This window comes from Lolium rigidum, chromosome 3 (genome assembly GCF_022539505.1).
Source record: "Lolium rigidum isolate FL_2022 chromosome 3, APGP_CSIRO_Lrig_0.1, whole genome shotgun sequence".
Lineage (NCBI taxonomy): Eukaryota > Viridiplantae > Streptophyta > Magnoliopsida > Poales > Poaceae > Lolium > Lolium rigidum.
Window position 1 is genome coordinate 108,804,772 of NC_061510.1, and position 12,597 is coordinate 108,817,368.

Below are 12,597 nucleotides of genomic sequence, written 5' to 3' on the forward strand. Positions count from 1 at the left end.
ACAGTTAAGACAAAGGGGCAAGGGGGAAGTCAAGAAACATGTGCTGAAAACAGTGGATATCTGAACAGCACTTCAAACACCATCTCAGCCAACCCGTCCAGATTCAAAGCACACGAGCTTCTCGATGGATTTTTACAGGATGGAAAAAACGCAATACTGAAAACTCGGCATAAAATTTGTTTATCAGAATTCAGTGAAAGCCTGAAATGCACAACTCAGCAGGATAAGGTGATTCCATCTCTGCAAAGTGTTCGATTCTTATTCTCCGTTATTGTAACCTCAGTTCAAATTCATACACCGAGTTGCCGTGCCTCTAAGTATTACATATCCGTCCATGTCAAGATGGCCAGCGTATGCCGTCCACCACAGGCAACATAGTTAGCTTGCCATAGCCCATTGGAGCTGGTGCTAGACTTCGGTGGGGGTAAGTTTATGGGAACTTCCATTGGGCGGCCCGTTGTCACCTTCCTGCCATAGCCCAGACGGCCATGATCACCCCGCCCGTACTGCAATCACAAAAAGGGAAAAATGATAATTAAAGCTCTGACTACGTGTCTTTTTTAGGAGGATGGAAGTCATTTACATTTGAAATGTCAGTACAAGCACAGGACTTATCATCAAACTTTATTTGGTACTGGCAGCAAACCTTTCAGAGCTAACACAACCAAAGTGGGCCTTCTATCTAAACATGATACGGAAATAAAATCCAATACAATTGTGCTCTTAGTCCTAAGCTGAGCAGCACTAGCTTGTGGCACTTAGGTCAACTTCATACATCTGATACTCACAAATCAACCTTCTCGTTATTAAATTCATACAACTGATACTCATAAATCAACGCTTCTCAATATCACATGAACTAAATGTTTTCAAAGCACCTCTACAACCTTTTCCTCAAAAAATCTTCAAGCCTTCCATACTAATAGAGCAGAATAGTCTCTTCATACGATGCCTATAATTGCAGCTATGTTTTCCAAAGGATAAATATGCTTGGTGCCTTGGTGGTGAGGCTGTGCAACGTAACTAATGAACTATCAAAATTGTGCAGGTTTCACTGGGTGACTGTAGACCCAGAAAAAACCCTTATTAGTTTTTGCCTGTTTTTATTTTGTGCATTATCATGACACCATGCATATCTTTCTAGCATACTTTCGAACCTATTTATTTTGGTAAAACCCTATTTTTGTTTTTGTTAATTATCCGGGTGGTTTTTTAATCCCTCGTCTCTATTTTTATTTTCAAACTAAAACAAAATAATATTTTCCAGTCCGTTTTGAAACTATAAAATGTTTTCACATTTTGATAAAATAAAAGTAGGCAAAAACCTGACAAAGTTTTGGCCCAAAACAAGCCCAAACCCACCTACCCTTTGGCCTAATTAAAGGTACCCATCTCCTTCTTCCTCCACAAACCCTAGCCCCCAAATCACCTATTTTTTCTACATCTGAAATTCTCACTCTTCTTTCCAATTTGGGACAAGATGAGAAAGAAAAATCTACTTACAGAGAATATTCGTCCATCGCTAGTTAGCGCAACTGAATGGGTTCCTCCGCATGATACCTGCAACCATTCAAAAGAGTGAGCTCTGATGCTGAACATGGAACAGCCACTTATAGATAACAGAACAAGGAGGAAACAACTCAAAATAACACTTGTAAACTACCTGAACAATATCCTCTCCAGCTAGAAGCTGGACCTTTAGGGGCACCATGTGACTACTCTTATCATCCCCAAAGCCAAGCCTCCCATGTTCTCCTCTTCCCCAAGCATATACCTACAGACCGACGAACAGATGAATATGCAAAGACATATTCTATCTCACGTTCAACATAGATGGAAGGTCATGCAGTTCTCATAGATATATTTGGTCATGCTGAGAAATAACCAAGTTCAAATACTCCCTCCAGTTTAAAATAATTGTCCAAATATGGATGTATCTACACACTAAAACATGTCTTAGATACATCCATTTTTTGGCAATTATTTTGAACGGGAGGGAGTACATTTTCCCTGATGAGTTCAACAAAAGTTGTGATGGGATCAACTTGTTCATTTCTTCAAATTTATATACACACAGCAATCAGCATAAGATATATCTCGAATCTAACAGATGTAAACTGCAGAACTGCAAAATACATACTTCTAAACTAAGTTCTCAATTTCTATGTTCACTATGTCCATTCCCTGTTATTTCTCATCTCATTCTCTTCCGCAATATCCAAGGCAACACCAGATGGAGTTTTCTTGTGCTTCCTTCTCACCATTATTCTGTGCAAGTCCACTCCATTGTTTTTGGGGGGAAATGGTACAAACTACGTCTGAGTAGCTCAGAGGCCAAAACTGAGCCAGTAGCTTAACTATGCAGCTTCAGTACATAGAGGTGAACTCCACCTCTTCAAAAGCTCAAGTCTAGTTAACTTTATACAGGATTTCTTGTTTGGACATATTTCGATAATGACAGGAGGGAATAACACAAGCTTGTCAGGTCATCTGTAGTTATAACATGTAAATGCCTGTCAATGTAATCCTGGCATGGGATTCATTATAACTGTCATCCTGACATTGCCAGCTTAAATCAAAGAAAGGGAATACCTCTCCATCTTTAGTCAACGCAGCTGAATGCCAACCTCCAGCAGCAATGTCAACCTGCAAATAGATGTAGGAATATGAAACAAAAGGAACAGAAACAGGACTATTAGGACTCAAGACCTGATCAGAAAATATGTGTAGAATATTATTGACTTATCAGCATAGTACGGAATTATTAGCCTAGGCAATATCTAACATATTAAATTTATTTAAAAAATACATCAAAGACATTCAACAATTAGTACCCAAGGTGGTAAAAAACATGAGCATTGACTTGTAGGCAAATCAAGCTTAACTTGTTGCAGGTCAACATGACTTTGAACTGGGATCCACAGGACCGAGTTTGTATTTTTTTCCTTTTGCTCAGTTAGTCACCAACCAAGCCTTGAGCTAAGCTTGTTTGGTAAATGCTTTGAGCATACACACCCCACTTAGTTTAGAGAGGATATCAGAAATTAGAAGCAGCAAAGCAATGTGGCTCACCAATGAAAGGTCAGATAGCCCTTCAACGCGGATCGGTTGCGATCTTGGTTGGGTATCTCCAATCCCCAGCTGACCATACTCATTATTACCCCATGCCCACAAGATTCCGTCTTCCGATAGTGCCAAATTATGGAATGCCCCTACGGCAATCATGCTCACGTGTTCAAGCCCTTGCACACGTACTGGCGTAGATATTTTCTTGCTGAAGAAAAGACTTGGTCAGCAACTTGAAGCCAGGACAACACGCGCCAAAAAAAATAAAAAAGGACTGAAGATTTCAGTTGAAAGAACAGGAAACATACATATCACCCGGTGGCCATGGCTGTCCCCATGTCCAAACATGGCCTTCTTGTGTCAAAACCACTGAGTGAGTCCCCCCGGCAGCCACCTAGAATCAATGAAAGAATCAGCACACCAGAAGTTGATGAATGTTGAGTGGAAGCAGGAGTGCAGGACAGAAAGTTTTAGCATCAGTCAACTAGTACATCAGTATTCTATCTGGACAAGATACATTGACACAATTCCGAATGTAAATATTATATATGCGTTCTCCCGGCCTAACAAGTCTTGCCAACAAAGCACATGCCCATGTGACATGTGACATGTGACATGCGACAAGATCATGAGAAACGAAATTTGTTGGATGTTGAATCCATAAAACCATGCATAAGAAAGACTTAAGTTCAATAACATTCTCAGTGATGCAAGTGAATCTATAGCACTCACTTGCCGAACTTTGAGCTTGAGAGCGCACCGCTGCGGGATGGGGATGTCCCTCCTGAGCGCCCTTGTGCCGTCTTCCTTCCTCTCAGGCTCCTCCCCACACTGTCCATACTCGTTCCCCCCTGCAACATGAACTCACATGTCATCTAACCTACCTACAAAAGTCGAACACAAAGCCAGAGGCAAGAAACCAAGTTCCTACCCCAAGCATAGGCGCGCCCTTTGTCATCCACCGCGAGGCAATGCCATCCGCCGATCGCTGCCTGGCACCAAAAATCCAATGAGACACAGCTCCCATCAAGAACCGAATCGCATTTCGAGGCACTGACCTGCACGATCTTCACCCCGGCGAGGGCATCCACGGGCGCCGGGGAGCTCTCCGTCTTGGTCTCCGGCGGGTGCCCCAGAGTGCCCCGCTGGTTCCACCCCCAAGTGAAAAGCTGCAGACGGGCGAGAAAAGCCACATCAGCAAAAATAAAAACTCTACCAGAAAGGGGTACTGCAAGGAGGAGGAAACAGGGCAATCATTGCAGGGACCCGTACGCGGCCGTCTTGGCAGATGGCGAGGGAGTTGCGGCTGCCGGCTACGACGGCGGAGACGGCGTACGGATCCAGCGCGGCGACGCAGTGGGCCGAGTCCTTCTCGTCGCACTCGCCCATGCCCAGCTGCCCGTCTTCCCCCGAACCCCTGCAAAAACCCAACCCAACGAAATCAGGCGCCACATCTCAGGGACACGGACAGCGCGAGCGGGTGGGCGAATGGACGGGCGGGCGAGGAGGCGTCACCATGCGAGGACGGCCGCGGGGCGGGAGGGCGGCGCCATGTGGCGGCGGTGCGGTGGCCGGGAAGCGGTGGGGAAGATAGCGAAACCGCAGCAGCAAACAGCAGTGCAGAGCTGGTGGCTTTTGTTGCGGCCGTGTCCGGGGGTTGGGATGGGGCGGGGAGCGCTTTTAGGGGCGCGTGTCCTGTGTGGGTTTTGTGCTCCGCGCAATAGGGTTTTGGAGGCGGGGCTTGTGGTGGAATGGTGAGTCATCGGATTCGTGATTGTGTCTTCTGTATCCTAATTAATTATGTTTCTTAATCTGTCTAATAGTTTCTAATTTAAATCGGAGAGAGAACCAACCTGAGGTTGGGTGGTTAGAAGGGTGGTTGTACCAAGCCCACCAGAGATCAAAACCCTAATTTTGACATCTTTGTGTCTCATAAAAAGCGGAATATTCATTCAGTGGGAGGCGACGTTCCCGTCGACAACGAGGCACCTGTGGTGACTTCGTCAATTTCAATATATATCTAATCCGTCGGCTCAGTCTTCCGGAGGTGCTCATAGAGGTAGGGTGTGTGTGTGGGATGAGTGTATGCGCGTGTATGTGAGCGTCTGTGTTTGTAATGTGTTTCTCAAAAAAAAATTGAATCGGAGATAGTAGTCATTTGCATAGTCCCTATCATTATTAGTTTGAACCTTGAAAAGTTGCGGGGAAATAGTGATGGACTGTTGATGGATTCATTTCATTGGTTATGCAACTGGATGTTACACTGAAAATGGGGTAAAAAAACACAAGATCGCAACCTCGGTGCAACTATGTAAAACAAGAAAGTGGAACCGGTAATATTTTGTCACAACATGGGGACATTTTCTAACGTAGAGCCGCATGTTTTAGGCTGATATTTAATAGAGTGTCCAGGTCATCAAGTTTGCTTGTTTGGTGTCCAATCAGACATCTCGGGCATGCGAGGGTCGACGTGGTGCAAACATGCATCTGTGACAGGAAACTGACTCTTATGGCCCACGTGCCAGTATTGGCATGTTATTTTGTTGCCACCTAAGTCACGGTCCACCACTTTTCTCCCGCTCCTTCTCTTTCTAGCTATCTGTTCTTGATGATAAACATTGGCACAAATGCCTCTACAATCTATCTAGTCATTCAATGACATTTTTTTTATTAGTGTTGATGTGTGTTCTTATTAGAGGTATTAGCAGTATACTTTTAGGAAATGGTGAACCTATTTGTTGGATTATTTTTTTGAGAAACACAGTACAAACGTAGACGCTCACATACACGCGCATACACTCACCCCTATGAACGCACACACGCACACCCTACCCCTATGAGCACCTCTGAAAGACTGAGCCGGCGGATTGGATCTTGAAATTGACGAAGTCACCAAAAGCGCCTCGCTGTCGACGGGAACGTCGCCTCCCGCTGAATGAATATTCCACCTTTATGAGACACACAGATGTCAGACCCGGGGTTTGAACTCTGGTGGGCTGGGGATACAACCATCCTCCTAACCACCCAACCTCAGGTTGGTTCTCCTATTTGTTAGATATTATACCATGAGATGTCACATAAGAACTTTTTATAGTTTTTTTTTTGTGAAGAAAGAACTTTTTATAGTTAATCCAACAAAAAATTGAATTAACGTGTTGGAATACGTGATGTTTGCATATGTTTATTGAATTGTACATTTATAGTGTGGCCCTAATGGTAATAGAATCATGGACCCTCGAATTGATTGTAACTACTAGTAAGTTATAAGTTGATGATGTTTTCTTTTTCTCCATTAGGAATATTCCGTTGGTTGGGTGATGGTTGTGTGATATGTTTAATTTGATTTTTTCACCTTTACCGTAGGGGAGTCCCCTACGGTGTAAAATTTATAAATAAAGAACAAACACTGTACGAAGTCTCATGAGCTAGAAAAACATCAAGGAGGGAAGAAAGTTTGAAGGAAAATCATAACAGACTAACAAAACAGAAAGTAGTGTTGTACATAAATGACATATCTTTTTCGTAAATAGATATGAAACTTGCAAAAGCTCCTTGCCATATGAACTTGCAAACACATCTAACCAACCAAAGGTTTGTGGCGATATAATAGTTGATCATGAATAATGTTTTGTTTATTGAACATTTAAAGTAGGGGGGTCCCTACTGCGGTCATTAATAATGTTGAAATGGAATTAAGTGCTAATATCATATGAATAAGATAAGGATGGGTGTGCATGCATCTAAAATTGGCACATGAAAGGCTAAAAATAAGATGGATGGTGGCGTTGGTGCCTACTACAAAACGATAGTAGCATGTACATTCCGCATATTAGAGTTGCTTGGCAAGTCTAGACTTCTTTACGTACACTGCAAGTTTAGAGTTGTGATGTCCACTTTACCGAAAGGTTTTGTTGTGAGGACTAATCCTAATGAGTAGTGATACATGTTACATGTAAATACAAGCATTCGCGAAATAAGCAATTGTTTCCTAATTGGATTTTGCTTTTTCTTTTATTGGAGAAAGCAAATGTAACCTTGCATCCTAAAAGAGGCCGATTGTGAACCAATAGGCCGCACCTAGCCCCCTAGTGTGATTCTTATGGACTTGTGCCAGCCCACCAAACAGGTGAGCTCCATGGGTCGCTGTCAAGAACAAAAGGCTCCAAAGGCCAGTTTAACACACACAAACACACACCTAGAAAAAAAAACAATGGTCAGTTTATGCTCTTCTAAAAATACACTGTTGTATAACTCGAAATAATACACAGGTTTATAACTCAAAAAATACACAGCTAAAATATCTTCTTCTAAATATTTCAGATAACTTGCGTTTTTTTTGTCAGGTAGATTGCTTACGTGGCCGTACCGTCAATAAGATGGCTGACGTGGTCACAACCAGCGTCCCACTGCGTCATATAATTCTCCCAAAACGTATTTTCGGAAAATAAACTACTGAAGATTATACCCAAACAACGCAGCATTCTTGTGACCGCAACAATAAGGAAACATTAAGAATTTTATGCCGAGGCCTGTGTATGAGTGTATCCGTTTCGGTCCAGCGTGCATTGGACCAATGAAAAGAATTCTAGAATCCTTGAAAGACAGCATTAGGGCATATGAGCAATGGAGGCAGCTATCCAACTAGGATTGGATAAAACTTTTGACATATGCATGCCATGTTATGGTCCCATTAATATGTCTTTTTCTCAAAAGCTGATTTAGTGTTTCTCTTTCTCTCTCACATTTCCACTCAGCTTTCACTTTATAGCTGAAGAGGCTGCCTCCTTATCCGAACCTACTTTGGACCACCCGAACCAAGATAAAGCTGCAAGGCAATACCCCTGGAGCTATGCATTGGGCATGCCCTTAGGGCATGAGCAATGGTGGCATACACAACTAGTTGCTCCATGTAAAAAGTTGTCAGAAGCAACATGGTGCATTTTATCTCTCCAATGGAAGCTATAACTTTATTTAGATAAAAGAGATAAGGGACCCCACAAATATGACACTATGTATCTCTTTCTCTCTCCAAAAAGCATACTTTTAAGGTTTAAGATCCCACTTCCTGAAGAGGAGGCTGCCTCCTCATCCGAACCTACTTTGAACCACCCGAACCTAGCTAAACCACCCGAACCTAGCTAAAGGTGTGAGGCAGCACCTCTAGGGCAGTGCATTGGGCATGCCCTTAGCATCCAGTAATCGTCACTTTAAGATGCTGACATCTGTCTGGAACGATTTTATCGTCTACGAGTGAACCTGTTAGCTGGTTAATCAGAAGGTTCAGAAATTGTCCACCATGAGCTGGGTACTGGTTTTTAGTGGCTAGCACCATGAGGTGGTGGGCTGTCCAGACAGGCTCTTCACTTCTATCTAATTACACTTGGTCCCTACTCACATTTTGTACTAACTCAACAAGTCGAGATTAAAATCTTAAAGCCGTGTGAACAATGACCATTAACATTGCAGAGGTTAAAGGAACCGGGAATTCACCCGCCCGGACACATTCTGCTGCTCTTTCACTCTTTCAGTTTCAGACTTTTAGGTCGCCTTGAAAACTTTTGTACCCATTCTTCCTCTACAGACACCTCCAACTCCAAGTCCAAGGCTCCAACCTCCTGTTCTTTTGCCGCACCCGCAGCAATATCTTCAGTCTCCTGCATAAGACGGCTCATGCTTTCGTTTTGACATTACGACAGGTTCACCTGAGAAACCACAGAGGTTTCTGATATCCAGAAGCAGACAGTTCGTGCTAACGTTTTACCATATTTACTCCGATGCCATCGAATTAATCTGTTCCCGGTGCTGAATATGAGAGTGAGAGTGCCGCACACTGTCCACTCATTTTCTGTGGTCACAGTTGGGTTGTCTCTACGGATAGATCAATCAGCGAAAACACACCACATGGGCATCATCACGTAGCCATAGGCATGTGCCTTCCCCGCTATCTATATCCTTATCAGTTCTCGGATTTTTTTTTTTTTGGTCGTGCCAATCTCGAGATGAACATCTATACACCATCTTGCAGCACACAGGTCCACCTGGTAACTTTGGTCACATGTGAAACTGGCATGTGATGATGTTAGATATTGTTTATCTACCATTTCTTGGGATTTAACATTGGCTTGTACAGTTAAACATTGGATCTCTTTTTCCTTTTTTTTTGGAGTCAACATTGGCTTGTACTCTGATGTTTAGTTATTTACATCCAATTATTCAAACAATAAGGGAGGCGCAGACTCCATCAAAGATTGCTGGACAAATGTGGCTCGTGGTCAAGAATTACAAGAAGGCTCTTTGCCTCCTTCGTCATCATCATGTCATGGCAGATTGGAATGAGCACAAGGATAATTTGGCATACTCCGTCCTACCAGTGATCATCGCCTCAACCCTCAAGAATCAAATAGCTTGGTGATAAGCAGGAGCTGACAGTTGAATATTTTACTCGTTGCAAGGCACGAGTCTATTTAGTGCAGTTGGGTTCGGAGTTTGAACTCCAGTTACATCATGGGTTTTCCGCCTCATACTCCTATCACTTTTCTTGTTATGGAAGACATGGATTTTGTTTTTATTCATCACCCGTTGACTACAGGAGCTGAGAAACAACATAACTCTGGCAAGCCCGGCCATTTTACACTTGTCATATCCATTTGCTCACTCTGTTTTTATTTGTATGTGCATCAACTCCTATTTATTCAATGAAATTTGGCAAAACTATTGTCTGTAAAATAAATAAATAAAGGAGGGAATGTGAAAACAAGCAATGTCATGAAAATTTGTCAAACTCCAATCGATCAAATACAAATATTAACTCGCTTCTCAAGTCTACTTAATTAAAATAAATCAAAAAATAAGCATGATACTCGACCACATATCACCATGTTTTCATTGTATTAAGGGCCTTACTGAATTGAAGATTTAGGTGAAGTTATGCACCATTTTAGTACTTAGGTTTGTTTTTTGTGAGGAATTTCTTCGGGTGAAACCCCTTTGCATCAAAAGACAAGCGGACCATTTTTTTGGGGACTGTTTTGCATACCTTAATTTCATAAGATTTCTAGCAAGAGGTTCGACCTCTTCTCATTTTGTGTGGCTTGCATGTGTCTCATCGCTTGAAATCTCGTGGAACATCCACAAAGTGATATTTATAAAGTCATGTGTTTCATTTCTTCTATTATTCTTCAAAAAGCATAATGTGTCCTAAGTGCCTTTATGATTCAGCGGAATTCATAGCAATATGGAGGATTATGTATCGCTTCGTAGGTTTTCATGTATGACGTGTTTGATTGGTAGAACTAAAAATCATAGAACTTCGTCGTATGAATTTACATCCATTTCAAAGAAAACATTGAGAGAGAAGACACATAATCCTTCTAAGAATTCATGTGTTTATCTGCGACGCAACCAAGTAACTTGCTTTCTTCATGTGCTTTAACCTATATAAGATTAACAAGTCATTGTATGAATTTATTATATTCTCTATTTCCAGTTATTTCGAATCATGGGATTAAAGAGGACATCGGGTTTTAAGGTTCTTCTGTCATTAAAACCATGTGTTCGAAATATACTAGAGACATATGCATGGTCTAGAGGTTCGAGATAAAGGGCTTCTTAAGGATCTCGTTGTAATTTAAGTTTTTCTTAAGATGTTTTGTACTGTTTGTTGTTTATTTTAATGGTAGGATCCTATTCCCAAAAAAAATGCATACAATATAGATATTGTCTACCTTCATGCCCATTTACTCGAGACAGGGAATGTAATGCACCTTCTTTTTGTAGGCAATACTTCCAGTGCACCATTGGGGGGGGGGGGAGCTCTACGACTTCTCAGTCCCCAGGTTACATCTTCGGGTCAAGGCCAAGATGTTGCGGTGCGACGTCGTCTCGCGTCGCTTCCCCTCTTGTGGATGTCGCCTTGAAGATTGTGTTCTCCTGGGTGCTCAAGGCTGGACTTGCACGCCATCGTAGTTGATAGGTGGTGGAGCGGCATGGCATCTATCACGTCGACAACGGCGGGTCTCGGCAGGGTGGCATGGTGAGGTCTCAGCGGCGGATCAGTGATGGTGGGCGCTAGGAGGTTGGTGGTGTTGTTTAGACCTGACAAGGGTCCTCGCTTCGATTTACACCCCGGAGAAGGGTTGATACAAGACGTTAGAGGCGACTACTGGAGCGTGCGCATGAGACGCTATCTCTCGATTTAGCTTCCATCTACACTACTGGAGCTTTCCGCAATTCAAAAAGAAAAATCATACTACCTCCATCCCAAGACTTAAGACCTATATTTTTTCAGAAAGTCAAAGTATGTTAAGTTTGACTAAGTTTTTAGTGAAAAATCAGTAACATGTAAAATACAAAATTAATATTATTAGATAGATAATGAAATATATTTTCGTGTGCTATCTACAAAATATCATATTTATTGATAGATTATTCTAAAATTTTGATCAAACTTTACATGGTTTTACTTTTTCAAAAAATATAAACCTTAAGCCTTGGGATGTAGTAATTGATAGAATCGTGCCCTGTTCATTTTTTACATCAAACATAGTCCTGATATGTACCAACAAAATATGAGATTTGATGGAGTGTACTAGTTGGCAGTTGACAATGTTTCACATGTCATGGCATATAGAAATGTTAACTTCCATGAAACCCTAGAATTCGGTCAAAGCAGTTTGTAAGGAAGGAACAATTTGTGCGCAAAAAAATAAACAAACTGCACGCTCGAGCGTGCGTGCGTCGGATCACGATCTCGGGTCCATAAACAAATGGGTTCCCACTTCCATGGCCTTGAAGGCCTCAAGTCAACGGATGGCCGGCTCGCCGAGACGCGAAGCTGCAGTCGGCGAGGCCGCCATTGCCGCCGGAGGAGCCACGAACAAGCGCGGTGCCTGCCTGGTCAGCCTCTGGGTCTCATCGCATCTTTCCCTTTTCTTTTGGCACGTTCTACTTGTACAGAAGACGCGGTGTAAAATAGTATAGGTCACGTGCGGCTAATCTTATCCGCGAATCCGCGGCTGGATTCTCCTCTTTGCACTCTCCGCCTCCTCATACAGGTTCCGGAATATAGTAAGCTGCAGCTGAAATAGTACTGCACTATGTCAATGGCAGGTGGGGAAGTACCTCCGTGGGGTCCACCTGGCGGAAGCTGCCGCCGGTATTTCTTGTGCCAAGTTGCGCGAAATGGGTGACCGGGTGAGCTGGATCCAGCTGCGACGGCGACCTGTTCTTGATGATTACGGTGAACGCCATCCGTTGCATCTGCGGGGCGGGGACCTTTCGCATCTTGCCTGACAGCGGCAGTGGCGATTGTTCTACGCTTCTACTACGGCCTACCGCCTCTGCGATTGTTCTCTTGCTCTCGATCAGGCTACTCTAGCGGAGTGCAGTATACTACAAATTAAATTACCGGAGTATACAAAATATCCTCCTCGCTAGTGGAGTCTAAAAACAGCGCCAACCTTCAAATCGCTATCATAGCCGTTATCGGTATCGAAACCGCAGGATTGCATGGAGTTTTTCTCTCCACCACCG

General features: G+C 42.9%; 1 protein-coding gene across 1 annotated transcript; it reads right to left on the reverse strand.

The window, feature by feature from the left end:
• Positions 1 to 202: 202 nt before the first annotated feature.
• Positions 203 to 4,636, reverse strand: LOC124697971 (ultraviolet-B receptor UVR8-like). The gene is made up of 11 exons (XM_047230499.1): positions 4,582 to 4,636; positions 4,339 to 4,483; positions 4,125 to 4,235; positions 3,998 to 4,058; positions 3,799 to 3,917; positions 3,375 to 3,460; positions 3,073 to 3,274; positions 2,593 to 2,646; positions 1,664 to 1,774; positions 1,504 to 1,560; positions 203 to 506 (listed from the first exon to the last, which is right to left on the reverse strand). Exons 1-11 carry the CDS (start codon positions 4,617 to 4,619, stop codon positions 321 to 323), a joined length of 1,170 nt encoding a protein of 389 aa, XP_047086455.1. The 5' UTR covers positions 4,620 to 4,636; the 3' UTR covers positions 203 to 320.
• Between the last annotated feature and the right edge of the window lie 7,961 nt (positions 4,637 to 12,597).